Genomic DNA, 27,595 nt, shown 5'->3' with positions numbered 1-27,595 from the left:
TAAATCTTTTTCCTATGAAAAATTATATGAGAAGAGTCAAGATAATGAAACTTAAGCAATATTGAATTAGAAACTTCTAAGAGTCTGGAAAGTTGTTTGAGAATACCATGTTAAATATCAAAGAAAACAGTGATGTAAAGCGGCAGAACCTTTTTCAGCTAAACTCGTGCTTAAGATGGTAGGAAAAAAAAAACCAGACTGCAAATGCAGGCAGCAGTTAGGGAAGCAGAGAGCTGATAGCAAAGAATAACTTACCAATTATGAAATGTGCAGTTGTTATAGTAAGGTTTAAAATGGTGTATATGAAAACAAAACAAAACAGTGTTCAAAGCACCGTAAGATGACTTTTTATGTATGTCGGGAGAAAAAAAAAAAAGTCAATTGCCTAGATTTATAAGCAGGTAGAATTATAAACACTGACAGGGAAAGGAAAAAAGAAAGGTGACTGTTTACATGCTGTACGTGGAAGGAAGCGGGATGAGACATTGATCACTTTATACGTCTGTTTTTGTCCCGACCGTTCTTGACCGAAGAAATGGCCCGAGGCCTCCTTACGGTGCACGCTTCCCCCCGGATCACGAAAACGGCTTAAGGATAAGGCAGACCGCGCGTTTCAGATAACGTGCCGGCCGTGGGGGCCTTTCCAGGCACCCCTGCAGTTTTGGGGCAGGCTCAGGGCGCGGGGGCAGTCTGTGGCCGCCGCCCGGCCCGGGCGAGGGCGGCCCGAGGAAACCGCCGAGAGCCGGGGAGCGCCCACCCCCTCCCGGAGCTGGCACCAACCATCGACGAGCGGCAGGGGCGGCCCGACTGGCCGAGGAGGTGGGCCGCGACGCGGAAGCCCTGAAGCCGGCGGCAGGGCGGCCCGGGGCGGGCGTATGGTGGCCGGGCGGCGGAGGATGCTGAAGCTAGCTGTGGGGCTGCTGACAGCCGCCGCCGTGGCGCTGCTGCTGGATTGGTGCGCACCTCCAGGGGCGCCACCGCCGGGGGGTCAGGGCCGCCGCCGGCGGGCCCCTCAGCCGGCCCCCGGGGCGGAGGCCGCTAACCTGCTGTGGGTGGTGCAGGTGAGTGGGGCCGGGGGGCGGTGCGTGGCCGAGCAACGGCCCGGCGCCCGCGGCGGCCTTTGGCGCCGCGCTGAGGTCCGGCCGTCCCTCCGGCCGTCCCCCCGGCTTCTCGGGGCTCGGTGGCGGGGCGAGCCCGGCCAGCTGCCGCCGGGGGTGGGGGGAGGGCAGGGGGCAGAATGAGGGGCGGCCCAGCTACGGCACCTTCTCCGCGTAGACGTCCCCCTTTCGCCTTCACGGAGGCTGGCAGTGAAGCTTCAGTTACAGGTGTTTGACCAGTTTGCTTGGGCTACCCGAAAGATGCGATGTGCATGGTAGAAGCGGGTAATTAAGACTCACCTAATTATTATGCTAGCCTCTATGTTGTATCAGTACCCCATACAGTATTATCTGATATCCCAGTGAGAAATGCAGGCTCCGCCTGTCCCTTTCCTCTCCCAAAACTCAGGAAAGTCGTGTGGCTGAGGAAATGGTTACACAGAATTTTAGCAATAGACAGTACTGGGGCAGTACAAGAGTGATGTATGTTAGGTTAAATGTATACAGCTTTGTTTCCAGGTTGAACACAAAATCCAAATTAACCTGGTATAGTCTTGGAAGTAAACTGTCACGTCCGGGTTCTTCTGTGGCCTCTTTTCTGACTCTTCCCCCCTGCAAGCGTTCCTGAAGCACTTTGTGTATAACTAAGCACAAGCTGCTTACATATTTGCAGGTAATTGTCTGCTGAGATGTCGCAGGGGTTGCTGTGCAGTTCCTTCTAACAAATAGGCTGCTTTTACTATTTTGCTTTTGTTCTCAAACTCAAGGACACTTTGCCTACATGTATTAGCTGCATGCAGTGCTCTTAGTGCACAAGCCTATGTATTATTAGTCCTTTTGTTCTCTCCAATTTCTATGTATTTTCAAAGTCAGTTTTTCCAGTAATTTTTCCTTAAGTGACTTAAGGCTTATCTTTACTGCAGAACAGATTTCAAGATGAGAGATATGCTTGAATTAATGTAGATAAAGTCCCTATCTTGAGTTGCTATCTGAAGAGTCGACTACAGCAGCATATAGCAGATGCAGAGCTATGGTGACGGCCCCGTACTTCTCTTGCCGCGTTCTCTCTGGTTGTGTGACTCCAAGTGGAGTTCTCCCAAGGACAGGTCACGGCACAGCTAATTTGAGACTTGGCTTTACTTTCAAGTGGCTATGTTCTCTTTCAGACATGCCCTTTAACAGCTGCTTTATCATTGACCTAACTTGGCAATTAATCAAGCACTAAATGCAGCGTTGTGCCTGATGATGTTGTGGGAAACAGGCTTCAGGCTCCCTGGTGACTCCATAGGTCTAAGCCTAGGTCATGGCATAGAGCTCAAGATGATGGGTTCCACCCCCAGCAGTTCCTGCCTTGTTTTTCCTCCCATCCACAGGACTCTCTCTTCTTAAAATGAACTAAATGGCAATCTGTGTTCTATAATCTTGTATAAATGGCTCTTTCAACTTTCTAATAGCAGAACTTCCTGTCTTATCCAGTGCCTAATAGGCACTTTAGTTCAATATTTGACAAGCTTGCAGTTGATTTTTCTCCTGTTTCTGTCAGCTGGATGCATTCTGCTGTTGCTGTAGGCCATTGTAATTCTCCCTTGTTCATGCTTGGCTTTCCTGAGCCACATCTTCTCAAGATAAGGAATGTCGATGGTGATTTCTCCTCACCCCTAAGTCTCTTCCAACCCATTTTGACAAAATCACTGCCTAAGATCCAATGAGAGAAGCGAAGTTTCCACATCGGTCAGAGGGAGGGGAAAGAGAGAAGAAATGCAACAAGTGGGCTCTTACCTACATTTTGGGAAATGAAATAAGAGCATTGCAAGCTTTTCCCCCTCTCCACTGACTTCCCTTTTATTGGGATGTTCTTTGAAGTTAATTAGAAAAAAATTAGGAAAAGCTCCACTCCCAAGATCTTCATATTTCATGGCTTTTAGTGATGACAGAAACGTATTCCCGGGACACTGTAACACTTAGAACTTACAATAAAAGCCTTTTGTAAATCTTAAACTTGTATCATGGTAGGGGAAAAAAGTGGGAGGATCTTTGTAGAAAATCAGGCTTCCCAACCACTGTCTGCTAAAAGGTTGGAAATTTACATTCTCCATAGTTATTGGTAGAACAGGAGTGAGGTTTCTTGTAAGACTTTTTGCTCAAGAATCTGGAGACAGCAACAATAGGGGGTTTTATTTTCTCTGTTTGATTGCTGAGATAGATGAATTGCAAATACACAGGAGGAGAAGCAAAGTAAGATATTGTATCCTTGCCAATGATTAAATTAGGTTTGATGTATCAAGCTATTTTACTTTGCTCTTTTGTTCACACTTGCTTGAATGTATCAGTAAAAATGAAGTTAAGTTTATGTCTAAAAGTATTTACCTTTTTTAGCGTCCAATTCTGATCTAGGTGAAAGTTCCATGTAAGAAAATAGGGAATTTTCCTAAGCAGAATTTAAAAACTGTATTCAGACAATATTTTCTGCATATTCAAATGACTGAATAAGTAGAAGCTAAGGCATTTTGTCGTCAAAGTATTTTATCTGGATTTTTCAAAAAGGAAAAAGCTTTACAAGAACCAGGTTTATTAAATTGAATGTAAAAGTTAATGTTTTTCTTTCTCAGTTAGTGATACCATCAGATGGCCATGAGCACGTGCTCACTGTTCTTTGAGCATCAAATACCATTTGTCTAAACTGAGGAGGATAATTTATTAATTGATTGACTGAAGTGGAACAGAAAGTGGAATTGAAAGGACTCACCCAAGATTTATTTTGGACAGATCTGAAAATCCACAGCATTTAAAAAAAAAAAAAGATTATGTTTCTTATTCTCCCCATCCTGTCCTGTATGGCTTTTCTGATGTGAGGGCTTTGACTGTTTGGTTCAGAAATGAACAGCGTCTTTTACAGTTACGTGCAAGTGGTATCATCTTTGGGCAATCTTTGCCTTCATGAAGGCACATGGAATGGGGTATAAACACACTCATTAGCTTCATTAAAATTAATGGGTAGAATGTTAGAAGTCCTTCCACCCAGCTACTGAAAATGACACACCAGCTATAAAATTAGTTATCAGTATGCTTCAAGTCCTAGGTGACTTTAACCTATTGTTGCTTTGCAGAACTACTGAGTATTCTCTCTTGCAGCAAGATCACTGTGTTGCACCAGAAGCTCACAGAATTTGGAAGTCAACAGACCACTTAGAGCCATCAAAACTTACTGTAGATAGCTAAGTATTTCCCCATATTATTGTATGCCCTTAGATTTAAGGAAATTCTCTTGATATAAATATGATTTTAGGGGTTAGAGATGCAATATCATATATTTGCACTGCTTTTGTTCTCCCCTAGTCAACCACTTCTGTTTCTCCCTGTATCCCTTAGACTGATACGAATCACTATGATTGCTCTTATGTTGCATTCTTATTTACTTGGCTTTGCAGAACAACTTGGGCAGCAATAACCCTCTGCTTGGGACAGTGTTTCATTTTTCTCTTTTGCAGGTGTCAGATATTCATATCAGTAGATTTCAGGATCCCAAACGAGCTCCTGACTTTGAAAAATTCTGTTCTGAAGCAATTGATGTAATTCAGCCAGCAATTGTTCTAGCAACAGGTAAGCAATTCAAAAGTGTGAATTACCCGTTGAATGTGCTGTCAAAGGAAGAGCAAATAAGCAAAATTTTAGGATGTCAAGAGAGATCCTATGAAGCCTTAAGATATCTTAAGCAATGGAAATGGAATCACAGCTGAAGATAGACTCCTAGAAGCAGAAGAGAATAACTTCTCAACTCAAGAGAATTAGTTTTTGTTCAGTGTCTTGAGTCTGATGGTGATTTTAGTGTGTATTATACATAACAAAGACATAATTATGCAATATAGCTATTGTTTCCCCAATATTTGTCACTACACCTTAGTCCTTGCTAGCAGCTGTCTTCCTTTTTGTCCTCCTGATAGTGATTCTACATGATTCTTCATATTTGAAAGTGAGCAATATCTCTGATTAGTCATTAAGAACCAGTTCCTCTCTCAGAACAGTCCCTGCTCATTTGTATGAAATTCACCTGTGAACTAATGTAAGATTTCATTGCTGGTTTCCGTTTGAGCATAGCATACCAAGGCAGGTGAAATAAACCTTGCCATTTCATGTGATAGCTTACTGTTGCTATTAAAATGGATTACGTTTTTGCAAGCAAATAAAAAAGACTTTGAGCCATTACTATATGCAAGGCTTTAGAATCTTAATGCTAGACTTGTACATTTGTTTCTACAGGGATTTATTTATCTGCTGCTTGCTTTTTAAGATAAGAGTTCTGAAATGGTGAGCATTCATCTTTTAACTAGCAATGCAGGGAGGCATTACTATATGAACAGAAATGTGAATGGTTCAAACTTTATGGAGCTTGAGGGGATATGGAAGGTGTAAAGTTAGGCAAAGCTTCTATAAGTAGAATCTTCAGGTATAATGAATGCGTAACAATTTTCTTTGGCATTGTGGTAGTAAACATGCTGCAGTGACGTGGTTGATAGATGTTTGAACAGGCTGCTACATCTGCATTACAAGGCTTTTACCCTGATAGTCACCTCTTGGACCAGATGACGGGAACATCCAGATTGCACACAGGAGGCCTGTGGCCTCTTACACTAGGAGGCTTGGGTTGCATGCTTGCCTAGTTACAGTATTTGTGTAAGCTGTGTAGGCCTCTACTTATATCTCATCTTTGTACACTTTCAGGTGACCTGACAGATGCTAAGACAAGAGATAAATTGGGATCTGAGCAAGTAGAAGTAGAATGGAAAACTTACCAGTCAATCCTGAAGAGATCAAGAGTCATGGAAAAAACCAAGTGGATAGACATCAAAGGGAATCATGGTAAGAAGGAAATGAAACATCTCTTTCTATCTTGTGATTACAGAGCTGATTTAGGTAAGTTCGAATAGAGAGGTAAAGTGTTAGTACTTACTAGCATGTTAGTGGCGGTTATGAGTCACTAGAAGGGTTGCCATCCACGTATCTGCTCTGTTGAGGCACACTTTGTTTACAGAAACTTATTGGAGTTTTAGTACCAGGGAAGTAAGAGTCTTCATTTATTAATTTTGCCTGGCAAGTGATAGAACATAGCTTCAGGTATTAGATTCCAGGTCATTAGTTTATATACCCCATCTTTTAATGGACAGGCAAAGTGTAACCTTACCCTACTGAAGAAATGGTTTCAATTTATTTTACATAGACCTTCCCCCACAGGCTTAAGTTAAATCTGTCACAAGTTCAGCAATTAAAGGAAATTTGATTTCTTTTGAATAGAAAGAACTCATGGAAGTTTGTACATGTCATAGTTGCCACTATATTCTAAGCATTCAAACACAAGCACAGAACCTTGTGGCCTGTATAAGCCAGCTGTTACATGAAGGGCAAAACTAGAAAGCCTAGCACTGTGGAAAAAATGCATGCTTTGTCATATACAGCCCGTATATGACTTTTTACTCTCATTTCCCTATCAGGCTTCTGTTACCAGCCTTTATGGAGAGGTGGACCCCAGTTGCAGTACGAAATTCCCCAAGTTGGTGTTTGTTTCACACATGCTATTCTCTGGGTGCTATTGCTACTTTACTTTCTTTGCATGAGTTAGGTCTTACTTGCAGAGAATCACAGAATCACAGAATCTTCAGAGTTGGAAGGGACCTCTAGAGATCATCTAGTCCAACTCCCCTGCTAAAGCAGGATTGCCCAGAGCACATTACTCAGGACTGCATCCAGGCGAGTCTTGAAAATCTCCAGAGAAGGGGACTCCACAACCTCCCTGGGCAGCCTGTTCCAGTGCTCTGGCACCCTCACAGTAAAGAAGTTTTTTCTTACATTTGATCGGAACTTCCTATGTTCCAATTGTGCCTATTACCCCTCGTCCTGTTACTGGGAACCATTGAAAAGGGTCTGGCACCATCCTCCTTCAACGCACCCTTTAGATACTTGTATGCCATAATAAGGTCTCCCGTCAGCCTTCTCTTCTCCAGGCTAAAGAGTCCCAGCTCTTTCAGCCTTTCCTCATAAGGGAGATGCTCCAGTCCCTCAATCATCTTAGTTGCCCTTCGCTGGGCTCCCTCCCTGTCCCTCTTGAACTGGGGAGCCCAAAACTGGATGCAGTATTCCAGTTGTGGCCTCACCAGTGCAGAGTAGAGGGGGAGAATGACCTCCTTCGACCTACTGGCCACACTCTTCCCTATGCAGCCCAGGATTCCATTGGCCTTTTTGGCAACAAGGGCACATTGTTGGCTCATGGATAATTTACTGTCTACTAGGACCCCCAGATCTTTCTTCTCAGAACTACTTCCCAGTAGGTCCACCCCTAACCTATACTGGTGCTTAGCATTCTTCCTCCCCAGGTGGAGGACCTTGCACTTGCTTTTGTTGAACCTCATTAGGTTCTTCTCTGCCCAGCTCTCCAGCCTGTCCAGGTCACACTGGATGGCAGCACGGCCCTCTGGAGTGTCAGTCACCCCTACCAGTTTGGTATCATCAGCGAACTTGCTGAGGATACACTCTGTCCCCTCATCTAGGTCATTAATGAATATACTGAACAAAATTGGACCAAGTATTGACCCCTGGGGGATGCCACTGGTTACAGGCCTCCAACTAGACTCTATGCCGGTGATCACAACCCTCTGAGTTCTGTCACACAGCCAGCTCTCAATCCACCTCACTGTCACCTAGTCTAGCCCATACTTCCTCAGCTTCCTAATGAGGATGTTATGGGAGACAGTGTCAAAAGCCTTGCTAAAGTCAAGGTAGATGACATCTATGGCTCTCCCCTCATCCAGCCATGCACCCAATCTGAAAAGCTTCTGAAAAGCTTTATGGCCAAAGTGGAGAGTGGTTTTACGTTCCCACAACAGCCTTATCTTTGAATTGAAACATAAATGAGAAAACTATTCCCACTTTTAGGTCAACCGCATCAAGTATGTAATATCTTCTCTGCACAGTTAGAGAGTCTGCTTGTCAATTATGCATTTTTTAAAAAATAGCTCTTCAGGGCCTGCTCAGACTGCTTTATCTCAACATTAGGAAATAAAATACAGACATCAATAATCAATTTGATATGAAAGTTTCTTCATTTCCATTTTCTCTCCCTTACAGATTCATTCAACATTCCACACCTGGATAGCATTCGGAATTATTACAGGTACTTTTATTTACCATACAGATGCCATTATATTCAAGGTCAAACTCACTAAACAATATTCTGTTTTCAGTTATCACATACATGGTTTTTCACTGACTTTCCTGTAGTACAGGATCATATTTGCTATTCCCTCTGTCTTTTCCGTTTCCAGTTAGTAGAGCAGAATAGATTGAGAAAATAGAGAATTATCTGTGCAGACTTCTTATCTCTTATCCCTCTGTGTTTTGTAACTGGATATATTGTAAATCTGCTCGTGTCTAGGAAATGTTCTGTGCGTTTTGTGTTCAGTTTCCTCAGAACAGTTGTGGTATTTCTGTAAAAAAAGGTACTTCTGTAAAACCAGTGTTCCCAAATAATGCTTTACCTCCTTAAAACAGATCAAAAAAAGAAAAAGAAAGCTAGAGAAAACCTCACTTTTTTTAATATTCTTTCTGTATGCCCAAAGGGGCTTTTCAAATCATATGGGTCTAAATTATATCTGAGCCATTTCTTCACATCTGAGTCATTTTCGAAAACTGAAAGTAGAGAAGCAAAAAGGCAGATGATGATAGTGGGTGGAAAAATGTTCTTGAGGAATAGACTTGAGATTTGAATGTGAAGATAGGTGAGGAAACTTTCCCCTCTTCAGCTGGCTCTTTTGCTTGTACATTGTAAAGGTAGCCTCAGTTGAAACTCGTGTTTAACTTCTCAGTTTCTCCTGCCCTTCACATCTGAACACAAAATCTTGTCTCGTAATTTTGGTGGTGATTTCAGCTTTGACTCTTTGGAACTGGAGGAGGACTTGGAAATCTGCTTTAATTCAGGCTCTTAAGCCATCCTCTGCAATAAGAACACAGATTAAACATCTGAGAATTCCGTTTGCTTCAGTTCCCTGCGGCCCAGCGGGAGCAGATACATTTTCCCACAAATTCCGTGGGATAGGATCCTACAGCAGCTGCATTTGCAGAACATGGAATTCACATGTGGATTTACCATGAAGGGATGAATGTGTGGTGCTAACAAGGCTTTTGAATGTGCTAGAGCAGTGCACATCCCTATGTCTCTCATCACAGTTGTGACTACATGACAACCTAGCATCAGTCTTCCACTCTAGTTTAAGGTTGCTATCAGAAGAGTTAGTGACATGCAGAGTAGCACTGGTGACTTTGCTGGATCATCCCTGAATTGCTGTTTGGCCCGGACAGGCTTTCTGTTTGGAAAGATACATGGATCACCTGCCCCTAGTCCACACTGAAGATGCACTGATAGCAAAAGGGATTGGAGAGGATTAGGGTGAAATTTCAAAGCAATTTAGCCAACTTGAGAATTTCTGAGTTAAATTCTGAGTCAGGTAAAAAAGTCTTTGCTTATTAGTTAACAGTCTCTTGCTAAACAAATGGTTCTCATAATGGTTTTTGCTTCATTATAGTCTGTTGTGATTGCAAAATGAAGAGATTTATCATACTTTCTATCAAAGACTGAAGAAAGGCACTAAGAGTCCTCAAAAGCTATTAAGCATCACTAAAGACAGAACTTTACAGGGACAATTTTATTTATCTGATGTATTAATAAAATATAAAGATTAAGAAAATTATTAGTAAATGTGCTACACTGTAGGAAGGCACTGTCTGCTTGGTTTTATGTGTGATTCCTGAACAAATAATTCATTCTTTGCTGTACACCTTAGAGCGCTGTAGCTTGCAGATATAAAATAGAGGCTAGGGAAAACAGGGAAAAAATCTGTTGTTCATTATGTATTAAAATTAAATAAGGAAACAGTTGCATTGAAATACAATAATATTTTTACACAAAAAGCATGGGTATCTATTTTATGTCCACAGCATACTTTAGTGGGACTACAGGCAGAAATCTTAGGATTATGGCACTGAGCTTCCAGTTTTCTTATTGAAGGTTCATGATGTTTGTGAAAGTAACATTAACTTAAAAAAACCCCAAACATATTATAAAAGGGTCTTTATGGCATTGGAAGTATTGATTTATATCTGAAGCTTGTTTTTAATATGTTGTCTTTTGTTATGTTCAGGTCAACCCTTCTGGCAGTTTTATTGTTTATTCTGATTGGTGGAGGAATAGTGAATTAATTACTTTCTGGATGGCTGTGTTCAAACTATACTCACCATCTGAACTCAGGGATGTTTTAGCTTCCACATATCATGCAGGGAGTTTAAAAAAAAAAAAAAAAAAAAACCAATAAACCCACCAACCCAAAAGAAAACAAAAAAAAAACCCCAGTAAAACCCAGTAAGTTTTAGTTAATCTCAGATATACTCACAGTCATTTTAGTTACAGAATTTAATTTAGAAGGTAGAATCATATAGGTAGGTACCATTAGTTGTAATGTTATCTGTCTTTGCCAGTGGAGGATATGTGCAATTCCCATCTAGCATAAAATGTCAAAAGCACTTCAATTTTAGAAATTAGAAGAACTGAAAATATCTGTTGTCGATGTAAGAAGAGAAAGTAATTCATATTCATAAATATATTATTACATGTATTTGTTGTAGACAATATTAGCATAAAACCACGGGGGGAAAAAAAAAAGGTTGAATTAGTTGACATATCTTTTACGTCCTTCCATGTTACAATTCTCTCTTAAGAGTATTTTAAGATTAAGATTCAAGAGCTCAATTAACATCAGGTGGCGTGCAAAAGAGCAGCAATCCTTTTTGCTCTCTGCTTTTACTCTTTGAAGAATTCTGATGACATTCCACAGGTGACAGGAGAACTGATAGGATTTGATGTGCAAAAAAGAGTAATAAGTAGGAAGAAATGCTGCCTTATTTGCTATTCATAAGATTTGGTGTAGTGTTGTGTCTCTTTTTGGAAAATAACTGAAAAGGTTCAATATTTCTTTGGTTCAAAATCATATTACATTAGCCAACAGCTGATCATTCTACATCTGAGTAACTTAAGAGATCTCTAACAAAATAGTGGAGACAAGACTTGATGTCCCTGATATTTCTAGGTAAGCAAGGAAAAATTCTTTTGGAAAAATTCTTTCAGATACCAACAATAAACACAAGACAATTTTTTTTTTTTTTTTTTTTGGTTGCAAATCTCCTTTAAGGTGTAAGATCCTGCTGTCCTGTCATCTTGCCTATTTGTTTTGCATTGTTTATGCTGCTGGCCTATCCTTTGTCCATGAAAAAAGTGCCGTGTTGATCAGGGAAAGTGTATTTATGCTAGCATTTTTTTAAGTGTTTGTGTGCTAACCTGCTGCTTGTCTTAACATGAGCCATGTAATGCATCCTATTTGAAGTGCAGACTTTTCAATGCCATTGATTTTTAAGAAAAGACTTTACTGCAGTAACAAGATGGAGCTAGATCCAATGCAAGAAATCTTGAATTTATAGTATGCATGTCATTTTCGTCATTGCTGCAAGCTTTTCTAACAGCAATATTTCCATTTTATTTTGGCAGGAAATACTCTGCCTGGCGTAAAGATGGCTCTTTCCATTACATCCACACCACCTCTTTTGGGAACTACTCATTCATCTGCGTGGATGCCACACTCAGCCCAGGCCCTAAGAGACCCTATAATTTCTTTGGGATTTTAAACATGGTATATTATAAGTCTTGACATTCTATTTTGCTGGCTGTTTTATTTCTATAGTGGTTTGTTTGTTTTTATAAAGAAGAATTGTCTGAAAGATTTGTGTTCATCTAAAAGAGTCTTTATGCTTTTTAAGTTATTATACATGTGGGACATTTATTTCAAAAAATTAATGTGTCACTTAACGTATGGAGTATTTGTGTTTTCTCACTTAAGAAATAATCCGGTACGAAAATGGCAAATTAGACATTTTAAGGACATTGTCAGTAGTTTCTCAGCACTTAGCTAGACTTGAGTGATAGTTTCCTTATATGCTGTAAAGTTTAAAAAACCAAAACAAACCCCAAACTTTCTGATTTCACTCCTTTTTGTTTCATTAGATGCTTTTTTTCATTAGTATTACAGATGAGAGAGTTGCACTTATCAGTGGAATAATGTGAAAAATAATGCTGTAAAGAAATGTGTCATTTATGAAAGTGAGGTCTGATCTTCCGAGACCATAAAAATGACATGGTATTGTTTGGAAAGAATAACATTAATCACAATGTTTAAATTACATATCATTTTAGATAACATTTTGCTTCTCTTCGATTTTTCTCTGTAGTTTGTTGATATGCTATTGTTCTTGAGATACTCTTCTGAAGTGTTGGCCGAGAGCTAATGTGTTCTGGTAAACAGATGTCATGTTTTGCCTGTGATAATGGCCTCAATGAAAAGTAAAATGTTCTCCCTCTAATCTTGTCTAAAGGAGGCTCAACATTTAATTAAGTGTTTGTAAAGAGCTTGGTGATACTTAGATGAAAGGTGATGTAGGAGTGCCAAGTACTGTTCTCATTGTTTACTGTAATCCATAGTAGGTGCAGTAGATTTGCAGACAAACTCTCAGGGAGCTAAGAAATGCAGTTGAGTCTAGAGCTTCTGTCCTTGGCTGCAGTAGGCCAAACATTTGCTTGCTAATTACCCAGCACAGGAGTCCAGAGGGTGTCCTTCACAGATTTTTACACAAAACTGAAAGTAACGGTAGATACCTGTAACTTTCAAGAATTAAACTTCTGTCAGGAATTTGAAAAATAAATTAGATTTGTATCAGTGATTTGATTGCATAGCTTAGGTAAAGTATTCTTAAAGCCCAAATTCATAAAGGTAAAAGAAATAGAATTTCACTTAATAAGCCCCATTACATAAACCCAGAATGATATACCGAATCCATTCTTTTTAAATATACCTTTATTTCTGTTGCCTTTACACATGCCCTTTGGTGTTTCTTTTCAGGTAGGAGGGAAAATAATACGTTTGTAATTCTCTGTGTTCTCACCATCTGCAAAATGGTGAAAAAGTAGATTTGTGTTCTTTTCTGGTTTTAGTTTTCCTGCCTCCTCTGTTAGACTTTGAGATCTTACCAGTATAGGGAGTCTCTCTGGACAGTAAGTGGGTGATTTAATATTGGAAGTCAAACAAGTAAAGGAGGGAAATTTTACCTGCTGTGTAAAGTGTTATTTTTGCTTAACTTTAACAGCAATGGCTGAGTAATATTTTCAAGATTCAGCATCACAGTTCATCCGATTAAATGACTGAAGCATATGGTGCACAGTTTCTGTGGTCTGTCATGTTTATAAAAGGCCATCCAGCAACTCAAGAGATAGTAGGGATGATAATTGTAAGGTAAAGATGTTTGTAAAATCAGCTCAAGTATGTCATCTCTTACTATATAAATAAGCAGTAGAAAGGATAGAAATAGAGTTGACCAAAAATCTTTCTTTATATTGCACTTTTCCTGTGTTCGTTTGCAAGGAAAGTATTGAGTGTCTTGTTTTCACTTTCTTTTTCCAACATCGGATTTTAGGGATACGTCTAGTAGTACAGTTTGTTCATGACAGGTCCCTGAAGCAACTGAAAGTATTCTCTGAAAAAAAAAAAAAAAATTGCATTCTTCATTAGTTTCTTTCTGCTTTCATTTTGCTGTTCTTTGCAAATAGCCTGAATGTTAAACAGGTTTGTTTGGTTGTTTGTTTGTCTTTCAAACACCTGCCCATTTCAGAATCAAATGAAAGATCTATCTTTGATGGCATCAGAAAGTCTGCGCAGCAATCATACTGTCTGGTTTGGCCATTTTCCCACCTCAACAATCATCTCACCAGCCCCAGGAATACGATCATTAATGAGGTAAGATCGTTCTTTTTCTCCTGTATGTTTTCAGCGTGAAGTACATTTCTTGCCTCCATACTTGTGTGTCACTTCTCACGTTTTCTGCAGTGGTATTTCCTTCCCACCCAAATAATCACAATTCTTACGTTCTTTTGTTAGTTCTGCCACAGCCTATTTATGTGGACATCTCCATACAATGGGTGGGCTGATGCCAGTCTTGCACAGTCAACACCGTGGTGGCACGCTGGAACTCGAATTGGGAGACTGGAAGGATAATAGGAGGTAAGTAAATCCCATGTGAGCAAATGATTACATGGAGCCTACCTGGTTATACTGTGATTCCCTTTTATGCTGTTTGGAGGATTTGAAAGAAGCATTAGATCTGCCTGACTGGTTATTACTATTAATGCTTTTGAAAAACGTCTGTTTGTAAGTTTGAGATTTTTTTCCCTATGCTAAAAGTGTACTAGTAATGTTTTTGATTCATTCTCAATATTTAGAAATTAAAAAGAGGACATCTAAATGTCCGTTTAGTATGTTTTTAGCATTCAAAGTAGATAAATAAATTGTAAAAAAATTCAGCACCACTATGTCAAAATATCTGTGCTCTGTACCAGCTGTTAGAACTGTAGAGACAAAAATAGTCTACCTGAAAAATGTTACCTTAGCGGCATATCAAAAAGTCCGATGCTACAGGGAATGTATAGTAGCTTTTATTCTGCGGTGGTCCTAAGAAAGATACTTGCACCCGTACAGGAAGAGAGCACACTTGGGTCTTTGTCCATAACTAGAGTACCTACCCAGACACTGTAGTAATGTACGTTATATTTGAATTCTTTAACTTAATGTTTATCTGTCTGATTCATGTGCAAAATTCAATAAATCTTGACATTTGGAATTTTGAGTGGTGCTTTAGTGATTTATAGTAAAATGAACTTCATCAGAGGTAGGAAGCTGTACAACTAATACAGCAGAGTTGGTCGATACAGAATAAGCTACAGAAGAGAATAAACGGAAAATAAATCAGACAAGTTCCGATTAGTTATTTGGGAAGCAAGGGAATCAGCTGTTGTGCAGTAGTTTGTATCAACAATATTTATTTTTTTTTTCCTTTCATTATAGATATCGGATCCTTGCATTTGATCATGACCTCCTTAGCTTCGCAGATCTTAGCTTTGAGGAATGGCCTGTAGTTCTCATCACCAATCCCAAATCCTTCCTTTACAGCAGTTCTACTCATGAACCACTTGTCAAAATTCTTTATTCCACTCATATCAGGTACCCAGTGTTCTCTTGATTTCACAATATTTAACTATATTTTAATATTTGTGGTCTTTCTTGGTTATAATGTACATCTATATTTATACGTATATACACAAAACCTCTTTTTTAAATGCATGTGTCCACTGTTCTCAGAATTCACTTTTCTCTGGAAGATTGTTCCTGAGAGCTCACTTTGTATCATATCTGTGACAAAAGGAGATTATGTAGTAGTAATTAATGTTTGTTTTATTTATCCAGTTATTTCCTCTAAAGTCAAGTGAACTTTTTTGTGTAAACAAAGCTGATAGAGTTAGATGAACACATAATATGTGTTATTAATCTCACATGTTGACATTGCCTTGCTGATTTCAGGATTTTTTCTATGTATTTTTCTACATGTTTTCTCTATTTGTTTTGGGATTTCTTTGCCTCTTGTATTTTCAGTTTTATGTCCCTTATATATTAAAACATTTTAAGCTTCTGCCAATTTTCGTATTTGTCTTAAATCTCTCCGTCTTTCCATTTTTACCTTTTCTATTTACTTTTTTAATTTGTATTCTATGCCCTTTCCAACATCTTATATTTGCTGTTAGACTAATATGTGTTAAATATATGAGCATATTGCATACACAGAATTACAATCAAAAGAAGTCTGTCATACTTTTCAGTTAGGAAGCAGTGTCCTACTAAGTCTAGCTACTTTACAGTTTTGTATTTAGAACCTTATCTAAACATTCTTACAATTATATTAAATATATGAACTGTTGGAATTGTTCACCATAACTATATGAAACTCCTTCATTTGACTGAAACATGCTCCAGAATGCCGTTTGGATTACCAGAGATGAAAGAAATTGTACGTGCAGCATATTGAGCCTATATGAGTAACACTGTTTCCCTGAATATAAGCACTGCCAAATGATACTACATTTGTTGGTATCTCAGACCTGTAAAACCAGTCTTGCATTCCACTACACTTCTCACAAATTCAGTTAAAAAGACTGAGAGGTTATATTCTGACTAGCAAAACGTAAAAAAACAAAACAAAACCAAACAAACAAATAAAAAACCAAATGCACACACAACAACAAAGGACTTGAGAGAGAGAGAGACTGGCAATTTTTAATGAAGACATCTACATGTGTTTGATTATGTGTCTGCATGTGTGCACTAAGATGCATCCTACTTGCGTTAGCAAATGTTTTGACAGCAAGAGTTCTAAAATTATTTCTACCAGGACCTGAAGATCTCTGCCAGTTTTTCATCTGTTCCACAGCCCAGTTTTCTATGCTATTCTTTTGCACAATACCATACAGAACTTCTCTTTTTAACAGCAGGGAAGAGCTGTAATATTACCATCAGCCTACAGATATTTCACTGTTTTAATTTCTAACACTTTTGAACTCTTAAGCACAAGGCAGCGTAATCTTTAGAGGCTTCTCTTCAGGAAGTAATGACAAATCTGCAAGTCCTGTGGCAAATCGGTTTATTTTGCTGTTTATTCACTCCTTAGAATTCTGGCCTTCTCTCCTTCTGTCATTATCTCCGTCGAAGTCTATATAGATGGAGTTCACTTGGGGAATGCGCATCAGGTGTCTGGCCCTCTCTACGTACTGAAGTGGAGCCCGCAAAACTACAGTGAAGGGTTCCATCACATAGATGTGACTGTCCAGGTAAGGTACCTGTTGGCATTCTTTGTATTGAATTTGTATGTTGTCACGTCTGCTCCATCACTCTTTTGCATCACATAACTAGGGACGAAATATGTGATAACAAACTTCCTTTCATGTTTATCTGTTTACAAAAAACCGAAAAGATTTATGAAATGAAAAAATACTGACTGCTCAGCACTAAAACATTCATAAAGCATCTGGACAAAAGAAAGGATTCTTACGTTTCATAAGAAATACAATAAGACATGACATAAGAGCAAGCGATTGGTCAAAAATAAATTATTCCAAGTAACAGGCAACAATTACTTTTAAGGTTGTCTTGGAAAAAAAGAAAATCGAGCTTGGTCAAGGAAAACAGGAAGTAGCATCATGTTAGTTCAGAAAGGCAAAGGAACTGTATCTGGAAGATTGGAGTGCTGTCTTTATCTGTTTGAAGTTCTTTTAATGATTTCTTACAGTCAGAGTGAATACAGCTTCTGTTTCTCAGAACATCAGACTTAACTGATGTTAGATTACTGGGTGCAAAAAATGTTTTTCTGTGAATGCTTCGGTTCTTGGTACTATATTTTATTTTATTTTTGTACCTTCAAGTGGTCTTTGAAGAACTCAATCTGGCTGTTCTAACATTCCGCACATTTGCGCAGGGAAAGTCAGCTTTGTCCCGCTTGGTGGAAGCCAGCTGGGTATAAGGCAGAGGCTAGCACAGCTAGGCGTAAGGCAGAGCTAGGTATAGGCACGAGAGCGATGCTGTGTGGTTTTTTTCTAATGGCCTTTCTGTACTGCCAGTGTTCCACCTCCTAGCTTGCTACCAATTTCTGCGATGCTTTACTTGGGAAAGCTGCATTTTATGAGTGGTTTATTTTGTGGTTTTTTTAATGATGATGAAAACATATGCACAAAACTGAGTAACTTTTGAAGAGGGTTATAAAGGCCTGCATAGCAATAGTTTTCTTGCAAATACATGCTTGTTATCAGATAACTGAATGGCATTAAAAAAAAAAATAATTTCCTTTCCCCTTCAGTCATAAATCACTATTCCATCTAGTAACTGAATAGTTTTGGAAAAGTGAGGAGGATGAAGTGTTGAGTTAGATAACTGGAGAAAATAATGATACTCAATTGCTGTACGTTGTTTCTGGGATTGTCCAAAGATTGTCTCAGCTGTAATCACACTCAACATAGTAAGTCCTTTATTCTAAATAAACCATTTATTATGTACTGGAAGATAAGGTGTCGGTGTTACACATGCAGAAATACCAAACTGTTGAATAAATGTAGCACTGTTATTGTTTATCAATATCAGTTTCTAACAAATACTCCAGAAAAGAAGCACGACAAAGCTTCAAAATATTTTAAGATGGGCTATTATTTAGAATTCACCTTTCAGAAAACAAATGGTGGTGGCGGCCAATAAATAGTCACTGTCTTCCAGGAGTTTCTGAATCTCTGAAAGGATCTCCTTCATATGTAGCACTTTCAGATTATGATTTCACAATCACCAATTTACTTGAAACTACGAAATTGACAGTAAGTAGTCCATTGTAGGTAGAACTATTTAATAAAGCAGTATGCCAGACATGCATGCATCAAGTGGATCTTTCCAGAAAAGCTGCAATGATAATTAGCAACTTTAACTAGATATTTTGTGCACTACTGGTATCTAATTGCTCTTTCATTTTATATCAATCTAGGATGCTTCGGGAAGAATTAGCACGCAGGGTCATATATTTGCTATGGAAGAAAACCTCTCTCTTAGATTTGGCTTTTGGCCATCTCTTATTCTTCTCACTGACCACTATGTTCTAGTAAGTACTTCCAGCAAAACAGCCGTCACTTCGTGTTGGTTTCCCCAGAGACTGCAGGAGGCATTTTCCTGATTCCTGGTAGACTTGAATACACTTTGCTTTTTCCAGATAACACTCTGATGGAATTTCACAAATATTTCAAGTTTGCTTTCTCAAGTTGCACACTTCAAACGTGAATGTGCAGCCATGGTTCATGCAAACAGTTGACTTCCTGGATTTAGTCACCATTGTCCTTTTTGGGCATAGCTATACAGGCATTTTGTACAAGCAAAAGGAAAAGAAGCTACTAGAAAGCTGCTAGTAGAAAAAGGAAAATTAAATCAAAGAAAACTTCACTGTGATCTGTTGCAATATGCATACTAACTTAATAGCTAGCTCTAGCAAAGAGGAAGGCAAAATTCCCATTGACTTTAGTAAGTTTCAGGTCATATCCAGAGGCGTTACAGCTTGGTACGTGCAAAGAAGGCATGTCAGAATAGCTTAGGTGCACTTACAGAACAACAGGGGAAAGTCCACATGACAGCAGATAGTATCATAATTGGCTCAAAATTATTACATTAGTTTTGTTAATCAGTAACCAATATTCTCCACAATGTCTTGGTCCCCAATTCTATTCGGTACAGCACTCGGAAAATGTTTTACATAGGAAGTGTATTTACACTTTATCAATGGATGTGTTTTACAAACCCCGTTCTTCAAAGGTTCAGGTCTATCACTTTCAGCCATCCAACTGAATCCAACTCAGTAAGATGTAAGGCCAATAACTTAGAAACTCAAGTTTCTTTTTAATCTTCAGTTCAATGACACCATCAAGCTTTGAAGATGCGTCAGAAATCTTTGTATCATTCTGTAACTGCTCAAAGGCGGCTACGACTCCAGGGCTGGCTTAGAGTTAAAACTGTCTTTTCAGGCTCGTGTGCTGTTTGGACTGATTGTGCTGATGCAGATTGCCTTGCTCGTTATTTTCAGATACCTCCAAAAGCCAGCACTCAAAGGTATGAACCAATGTTTGTCTGTGGTTTTTAGAGGATCTAATTTTATTTACTGTTTATCTGTATGTTAACAATATGTAAGTAATTGTGCTCTTAATCACCATATGCATTTTGCATCTAGTACTGTGGGGTTTGATTGGGTTCTCAGAAGCTGCTGTTTTGCTTCTAAGGGGATCCAGAAAACCTCCGATATATCAAATAAAGTAAATGAAAACCTAAAAATTTGATCAGGTATCTTTGTTTAAAGAGAAATTCAATTAAATGAAGTCTAGAGGTTTAATTTTAATTTTCTTACTGGAGAATCCAGTGCATAGGAAAATTAATGCTTTGGTTTGTATTAGTTCTGTATGTGTGCTTGTTTCACTACAGCTGGCCCAGAATTCTCTGTCACCTGAGTGGAGAAACAGATTTCCTTCTACAAAAATAATTTTTGTGAATCTTTGCAAAGAACATGAACAGGCTTGGGTCTTTCTCAAAATAATATTAAGACCAGTTCTGTCATTACTTGATATTTTGTTTGTGATAAATCTAGTAAATGAAAATTAATACTATTAAGCTTGTGGTGTTTATCCTTCAAACAATTGCTTGAACCACACCTCACTAATGAGATTTTTCTGGAAGCCACCTCCCTTCCTATTCATGTTAGCGTATGTCCCTTCCTTTATACTTATAATCACGTAGCATCCTGAGGTAACTACAGCAACTGCTTACATAGAAAAAGAATATATTTTTCAGTTGCCTTTTTGGAACTCAGCAGCTAAAAATGAAAAGAGCTAGCACTCTGTGATCAGCTACGTCCCTGTAGACCATGACAAATGTTTTACAAATTGGTGAATAAATTTGTTAGAGCTGTTGATATTCAAAGGTCAAGCTTGCCCTCTGGGAGTTAATGCTTTGTGAGAAGGGCAGCCACGTAATAGGTGAAACTCTAAAAGCTAAGTTTTATAGGAGGGCTTTCTCAATCTCAATCTATGAATTGTCTATTTCAGTTAGAAAATTAATATTGCTTTTTTTTCACAACATTACACACTTGTCAAAATGCTGCCATTTTAATGCCTAGCCTTCACTGTATCGGAGTTGCTATCAGATCTCACTAAGTAGATTAAGCAAAGAAAATCCAGTTAATCTAGTCTGTGCTGACCTGCCTTTTTGGGTTTGCACGATTACTGTTTTGAATCTCTTACTTTTCATTTAATATGAACTTTCTCCGTGTTTTTCATTTTAGCTAACTTCGTTTTCTGGGTATAGAATGGTCGTTCAGTTTTATTTACATACAGTAAGTGTACTCATTTAGAATGGCAGCTTCTTCTGCTGTTTTTACCATAGATCATTATATTTATTGGTTCCTTACTTTCAGTTATCACAGTAATAGTAGAAATGCATTCCCTTACGTTTGTTCTGTAGACGTACCAAATATTTCTTATTTAATAGAATGAGTAAGAAATGTGCAGATTTGTTTCGGAAAAAGCAATACATTTTATATATGTGTGTGTGTTGCAACCTGAATCAAGTGTATTTTTCTTAAATGTTGTCTCTGTTTAGAAAAGCCAGGATTACTTACTCTGACCTCATATTCCCTTCATGTCTTCAGTAAAACAAACACCTTCTACTACTCAATTCTGGTTCTGAATTTATACACCATTCTGGGTAAGTAACATAGAGTACTGGAGAACAAAAATTAGTATTTTTAAATTGCACATCAGATGCTGATGAAAAATGAGACTTCTAACATCTTGGAGAGTAGGGAAAATCTACTTCAGTTACAAAATCTATGTGGAACTTTTAAAAGTTAATGTCTAAAGAGACTAAAGTTTGTTTGGAAGAGCCTAACTTAGAAGCCCTAGAATTAATTAAACACTTAAATTATTAAATCACTCTGAAAGCAAAGTGAGTATTTTAAAATTTAATTTGGTTTTCACTTATTCTTTGAGTAAGATCTGGTTGTGCCTTGGTGTAAAAAGAGTATACGGAACGTACATTTCACATGACATGTCACTGAGATGTCTTGGCTCTGATGCTAACAATTTTAGCTTATTTCTCCTCTGATAATATGTTACTAAAATAGCTACTTTGTTGGCAGTCAGTGTAGTACGCATAACATAGTGCAGCCTGCTCATTCTGACTGCTAAGCTGGGCCAAGCTGGAATTGTTTATGACCGTGTCTTTCATATATCTTACTGTAATTCCGGGAAAAGGCCAGCATGTGAAAGGATCGATCTTTTCACTTCTCTCATAAAGAAAATATTATATGTAGTGTTGAAAATTGTCACAGCGATGAAACCTTAAAAGCTTAAAAGCATTTTCATTGCATTCACAACTCGTTGGTGTACTGTGATCTTTTCAAATCAGCAATGTTCATCACATTGTTGTTTGTTGACAAATTGTTGACAATTAGGCTTATGACTATAGACAAGCAATAGGGAAGTCATTTTCCCCGGTTAACTACTTTGTGCTCAGTAGCACAAAGCGCTGCGTGAAAAAGGGCCATGTCTATACTGTATTTTCTGATGGTGCTCTATGTTTGATTTCCTCTCTTTCAGGACCATGGTTTGTAGGTGAACTGATAGACGGCCACGTGGGGGCCTGTTTTTCCTTTGGGGTGTTCGTTGGTGGTTCCTTCTTACAGGGAAGTCTGACGTTTGTGGTTGGGATTTTACAGGTACATATTTATAAAAATTAAGACTGCCAAACTGCTTTTCTCTGGGAATTTTTTCTGATGTTTTTTTTCTTTAATAGTTTAATAAAGAAAGGAGTCTTGGAAGGAAAGAGAACACTAGTGGACATGCCTGACTACAGGAGCTCTTTCTTACCTTTCTGCAAAGTTAAAGGGCGGAAAGGAAGGAAGTTGTGCATTATTGTCCCAAACTTCTCTTTTCCACTATTCAACGTTGCTTTGGACTCCCTGGATGTCTGGGTTAGAAGCCGTCTCTACAGGTTTACTACTCTAAACTTTTTTTTGTCCTCAGCTCACACGCAGGTTGCAGTGATTAAACAAAAGGAACTGAATGGCCAGAGCAGCCTTTGCACACTGTATTACCCTTCACAGCAGTAGGTGTCACTCTCCAAGTACGCACGAGTCCAGTGTTCCCAACAGTCTGACCTGGCTGCCCACTGGTTTTCGCAGCTGCCATTAGTCTGAAGGAGAGGGTGTAGTTCCTTCGCATTCAAGCCAGACCAAGCTGGTATTGCCTCCTTCATGGTCCCTCCCTTATGCCAGTGCTACCACTTGTCTGGCACCACAGCGGGCTGGGTCAGAGAGCTAAACTGACATAAGGACCTTCCTTTTTTACTGTGCTAGTGTTTTGCCAAGTCTAGCTCCCTGAACCAGCTCCAGGAAAGGTCAGATGCATGTCACTGCCCCCTACTGCAAGGGAGTGGGCAGGAACGCTTGGCCTGGGACTGAGGCACAGGCAGTCACAGCTCTATCAGCTGCTGCGTCTTGGAAGTGCACCCTGAGATGCCAGCTCTGGGAATTGTACTCAGCCCTTGGAATGGGACAGTTCTATGTGCTCTTATCTTTCTATGCCCTCACATATGTTGCCCATAACACTTGGCTTGCTCATTGTCTTATTTTTCTCTCCTCTTCTTTTCAGATGTTGTTTTTCAACCTGCCATTAATGGCCTACTTGTGCTGGTGCCTGTTGCTGCGATGCCAGGGTCACAGCTTCCTTTCTCACATCCGTCACGTCCGACGCCCCGTGGCTGTGCTCATTCACCTGGCAATGGCCCTCCTCCTGACCTGGCAGGTCTATTCCTGCTATTTCCTGCAGCGAACCTATGGAACCTTGGCTTTCTTCCTCTCCCCAATGAGAACGTGGCTGGTGGTGCTGACCTCAGCTCTGATTTATAAAACTTGGACACTGAAATCATCTGAGCTCAGAACTTACATAGTAGAAATAAAAAACTGTCAGAGCTCCTGAAGTACAATATGAGTATTCAAAGTTCTTTTCCTTAAACACTGTCAAGGCACAACTTATAGTTTTGTGATGCTGGAATTCCATACAGCCCAACTATTAGGTGGTATGATCTGAAAGTGGTAAGATTGCGATCTGCATCGCTACAGAGCTGTATTAAATAGTGAATGTAAACAATATGTATTATATACTTTTATGGTATTATACATATACAATATACTGTATAATACATGTTATATAATACAGTTATACATTAATACAGTGTGGGAAAGTAATGGAAGATCGACAAGAAGGATTGTAAACACCTTGCACTTGGGGTGTTGGAAAACAGATATCCCACTAATCATTGCTCAGTCTTATGTGCTCAACAAGTAGAACATCTGCACTTAGATAACATGGGCCTATGATGGACTCAGAGGCACCTTATCGAACGTGCCTGAGATTCCTGCCCTGCTGTCAGAGAAAATCAATGCACAGTGGAAAACTATGCCTGCTTGAATCCCTGATACACAGGCGAGAACAGCAGCTCTGAACTGTCTGTCTCTCTCTGGCTAGCAAGGAATCTCTTGCTAACAAAGAAAAAATCTCTAGCAAGGACAAGCTCCACGGTGCCTGTGTTCCCGCTTGCGTGCCTCTGCACAGGTGCCGTCTCAGACACCCCCCCAGTTCACGAGGTATCAAGATTAAATTTACTCTTTGCATTTCACCCGTGGTTTTGTGGTTGGGCCTGTGTCGGCTCACACATGCAGTATGAACTGTATCATAATCTCTATAATAGGGGGGTTTGTGATACAGAAGATAGATCCGTATGGATCACAAATGGAAATGTTTGATCATTACTACTGTGAATGGAAAAATGCTTTTAATTAATTAAATTGATTCTTACACTGCTGGGAAAAATGAGCTCCAGGATTTGTGTTTAACTTTGCTTTTTATTTCAAGGTTTACGTATCTTTTTACAAGACTAAGTGTAAGACTAGAGGGGATGTCTTTATGAAGTAACGGTTATTGCAAAGGTGCTGTGGTAGCCTTCACAGTAAGAGTCCTACGCTCATACACTTTTTCAGTTCATAATGCTGTATACGAGCAGTCTGTAGGCTGTTAGGTGTGTATATGTGTATTTATGTTTACCTGAGCCATGCCTTGTTGGTCTTGTCCTGGGAGTGCTGGCTAATTAACATGCTCTCTCACTGGGAGGAAGAAGTTATGTTTTCCACTGCTGAGGTTGCCTATTTTCCCACACTTGACCAGTGAAAGGAGAGTGAATGATCAGTGTTACTGGGATTCCCAGCTGTAGTCGGAGTTCAACTTTAAAGCAAAGAATGGAGACGATGTCCTCCAGATGGAAAAGGGTGAAGGAATCACGTGGCATGATGCCTACGAGGTCTTAAGTGAGGGGGTCAGGGCTGTATTTCTGGGTCTCAGTCAAATGTGACAAAGAGCAACCTAGGAAAACTCGTTTCTTTGTTTTTAGTTTTCCTAAGTCTAAAAATGATAGAACACTTAAATTTACGAAGAATGCAATTATCCAGAGCTAAGACTGAGGTGCCTTTATCTGTAAAGTAAGGAGAGCACTGGCCTGCTTCACAAGACTGCTGGGAGTGGAACATTTAAAATACTTCAGGTAATTTTCCAGTAACTTATTTATGGCTCCTCAAGAAAAAGGAGGGTAACTTACTTATGGCACCTTAGAAGAAAACAGCAGTGGCTGTAGTAGAGCATACAGGAAAATAAATTTAATTGGAATAAAATATTGACTACAACTAAGACTTCTGTTATTTCTAAAAGGTGACAGTTTTTCTATTCCTTAATTCCCGTTCCTCAGTGACTGACAATATACTAGAAAAAAGAGTAACAGCTCTCATTTGCGTAAGTTAAATACACTGTTAAGAGAATACAGAATGTCATTGGTTGCTACCTAAGTTTGTTTTGCAAAGCTGTTAGAAAATCAAAGAGGCAGGGTACAAAACTGACTTGTGCGAAACAATACTGAAAAATTAATTAAAAAACCTGACATTTCACAATTAAATTACTTTTATGTGATCAGGGAGCATAAGAAGTCGCAATAAAATACTTCATATCTATTCCCTGTGACAAGACCCTGTTCTGAAATGAGACTTTTTTTGTTCTGGTGGTAGCGGTTGATTACATTGTAATCAAGTGTCTATGGATTTAAAAATCTTACAGTCTGTGAAGTACTTACCTTTTGGCTCCACGGGATGTGTTCGGTACGTGGACGGGATTCTCTTAAGAATCTCTCAGTGCTGTTCTTGGTGTGGCGAGCAAAGATGTTTCATTTGTAGATGTGCTATCCCTGGCTCCAGGGAGCCAAGTAAGAATCACATGCTCTGAAGTGTGGTTGATGTGTGAGTTATATGTGTGTGGGGGGAATGATGTAGTAAATTTCAGAGAACGGGACTATTCCAGTGGTATCACAGTGAAGAGCACGCTGTACAAACTTAGCACTCTACCCTGCAGAGGAAGCGCCTCTTATCTCATGTTCTACAGACACAGCTATTGCCGATTTTTGTTGCCTAACAGATGAGTAAAACTTACCGTGTCTCACAATAATTCAGATTTTTCTCCTTCTTAAACAGTTTTCCAATATTCTAAAACCTTAGCAGGAAAATACTAACTTTTGTATTTGAGCTGTACACTTTGACACAGGAAGACTTTGTTTACCAGTACTTTCTTAAAAGTGTTTTAATTCTTTGTGTCTTAGCAGGCTGAAAATTCTTAGAAGCACAGACTATGAGATAGCCTCTAATTTAGCTGTCCTTACCGTATAGGCAAGTGGTTGCCCAAGTTAACTATAAGTGACAAAAATCACAATACAGTATGTTTTCCGTTAAAATTAAAACACAATAAATTGGTTTCGTAAAATGCAGCCCATCTCCTAGAACATGTGACCAGTCACCTAACTGAACCAGTGACAATGGGAGAAACCTCTGACAACTATGCAGAAATTATGATAAATCTGCAAGCCACCCTATAAAGAAACTGCATTTGCTCCTCTGTTGGCCTGTGGTGCCCAGAAGCCACAAATCAACATAGTGGACCGAAGGGAGACATTCCGGTGATAATGGGCACTGAGTTGTCCTGATGAATTGCCTGGGTTTGGTCCTCTTTCAAAATTAAGCTCTGCTCACTGACAGGCAGCATTTCTACTGAGAAAATAAGACAATATTGTGCTGTAATACATCTTAGCGTTTGCATCAGTATAAGATCTCTCACAGTGTTACATGGTTTATAACATGGTTTTCCAGTTTATGGATGAAAAGATTTTATTTATTAACTTTTTTTACTTGAACAGAAGCAAATGGCTTTGGCATTCGTTACTTCTGGCACATAGTTCTCTTTATTTTAAACTAGTACTGCATGGCTGGTTTAGGGTAAGCATGAGAATGCAGCCATCTTCTGAAGTCAAGAGCATCCTTTCCAAGCTGTTCATTAGGAGGACAAATCAGAGCTACGTGAAGTGAGCAAAGCAAGTGGCAGATCCCGGAATCAGACTGATGAAGTACTTTACGTACTGCTGGCAGACATTAGTATGATCTGTGACAAATCAATCTTTCATAATATAAATACTTCTATTATGGTACTCTGCGGGGTTGGTTGGTTTGTTTCGGTTTTTTAAACCTGCATGGAGGAGCTCCTTTAAAATACTTAATTCCCATTTGAAACCCCTCTAGAAGGAGACTTGAAATCATTATTTGGAAAGAAAAAAAATCTGACAATGTCTTTCAAATATATTTTGTTCTCTTTTTCTCTTTTTAAAGCCTCTTGGACAATATCGTGTGTAACTTTTCATGCTGCTGTTTGCTTATGAAGGAATTCTTGTGTTCATCAATGATTTATGTCCAAGATGTTGTGAAATGCATAACATAAACTAGGAAAAAAAGAGAAGATTATTTTACATGTATTACCCTCGGTTCTCTGAGGGCTGACCAAAACTCGCAGAGGGAAGTTCCCGGGGGAACGCCATTGCCAT

At 39.2% G+C, this 27,595-nt stretch overlaps 1 protein-coding gene across 2 annotated transcripts; it reads left to right on the top strand.

Moving 5' to 3' along the window:
* The first annotated feature begins 474 nt into the window (after window positions 1-474).
* TMEM62 (transmembrane protein 62) lies at window positions 475-26,629 on the top strand. Of its 2 annotated transcripts, XM_054201507.1 has the most exons (14): window positions 475-1,061; window positions 4,586-4,697; window positions 5,817-5,954; window positions 8,214-8,259; window positions 11,680-11,821; window positions 13,851-13,975; window positions 14,117-14,239; window positions 15,080-15,235; window positions 16,734-16,893; window positions 18,585-18,698; window positions 19,609-19,693; window positions 21,233-21,337; window positions 22,231-22,349; window positions 23,284-26,627. In XM_054201507.1, the coding sequence occupies exons 1-14, from the start codon at window positions 876-878 to the stop codon at window positions 23,608-23,610; spliced, it is 1,938 nt and encodes a 645-aa protein (XP_054057482.1). In that variant the 5' UTR covers window positions 475-875; the 3' UTR covers window positions 23,611-26,627. The 2 variants fall into 2 exon arrangements, with proteins under 2 accessions (XP_054057482.1, XP_054057483.1); XM_054201508.1 differs by lacking the exons at window positions 475-1,061; window positions 8,214-8,259 and having other exon boundaries at window positions 4,588-4,697; window positions 23,284-26,629.
* Window positions 26,630-27,595: the final 966 nt, after the last annotated feature.

Source organism: Rissa tridactyla, chromosome 4, assembly GCF_028500815.1.
Source record: "Rissa tridactyla isolate bRisTri1 chromosome 4, bRisTri1.patW.cur.20221130, whole genome shotgun sequence".
Lineage (NCBI taxonomy): Eukaryota > Metazoa > Chordata > Aves > Charadriiformes > Laridae > Rissa > Rissa tridactyla.
Note: the sequence above shows the minus strand (reverse complement) of the source record. Positions and strands in the feature narration are given on the sequence as shown.

Coding starts and splice junctions, on each gene's coding strand:
- TMEM62 (XM_054201507.1), top strand. CDS start 876: ATGGTGGCCGGGCGGCGGAGGATGCTGAAGCTAGCTGTGGGGCTGCTG. Junction 4,698..5,816: donor AGCAATTGTTCTAGCAACAG/GTAAGCAATTCA, acceptor GTACACTTTCAG/GTGACCTGACAGATGCTAAG. Junction 5,955..8,213: donor AGACATCAAAGGGAATCATG/GTAAGAAGGAAA, acceptor TCTCCCTTACAG/ATTCATTCAACATTCCACAC.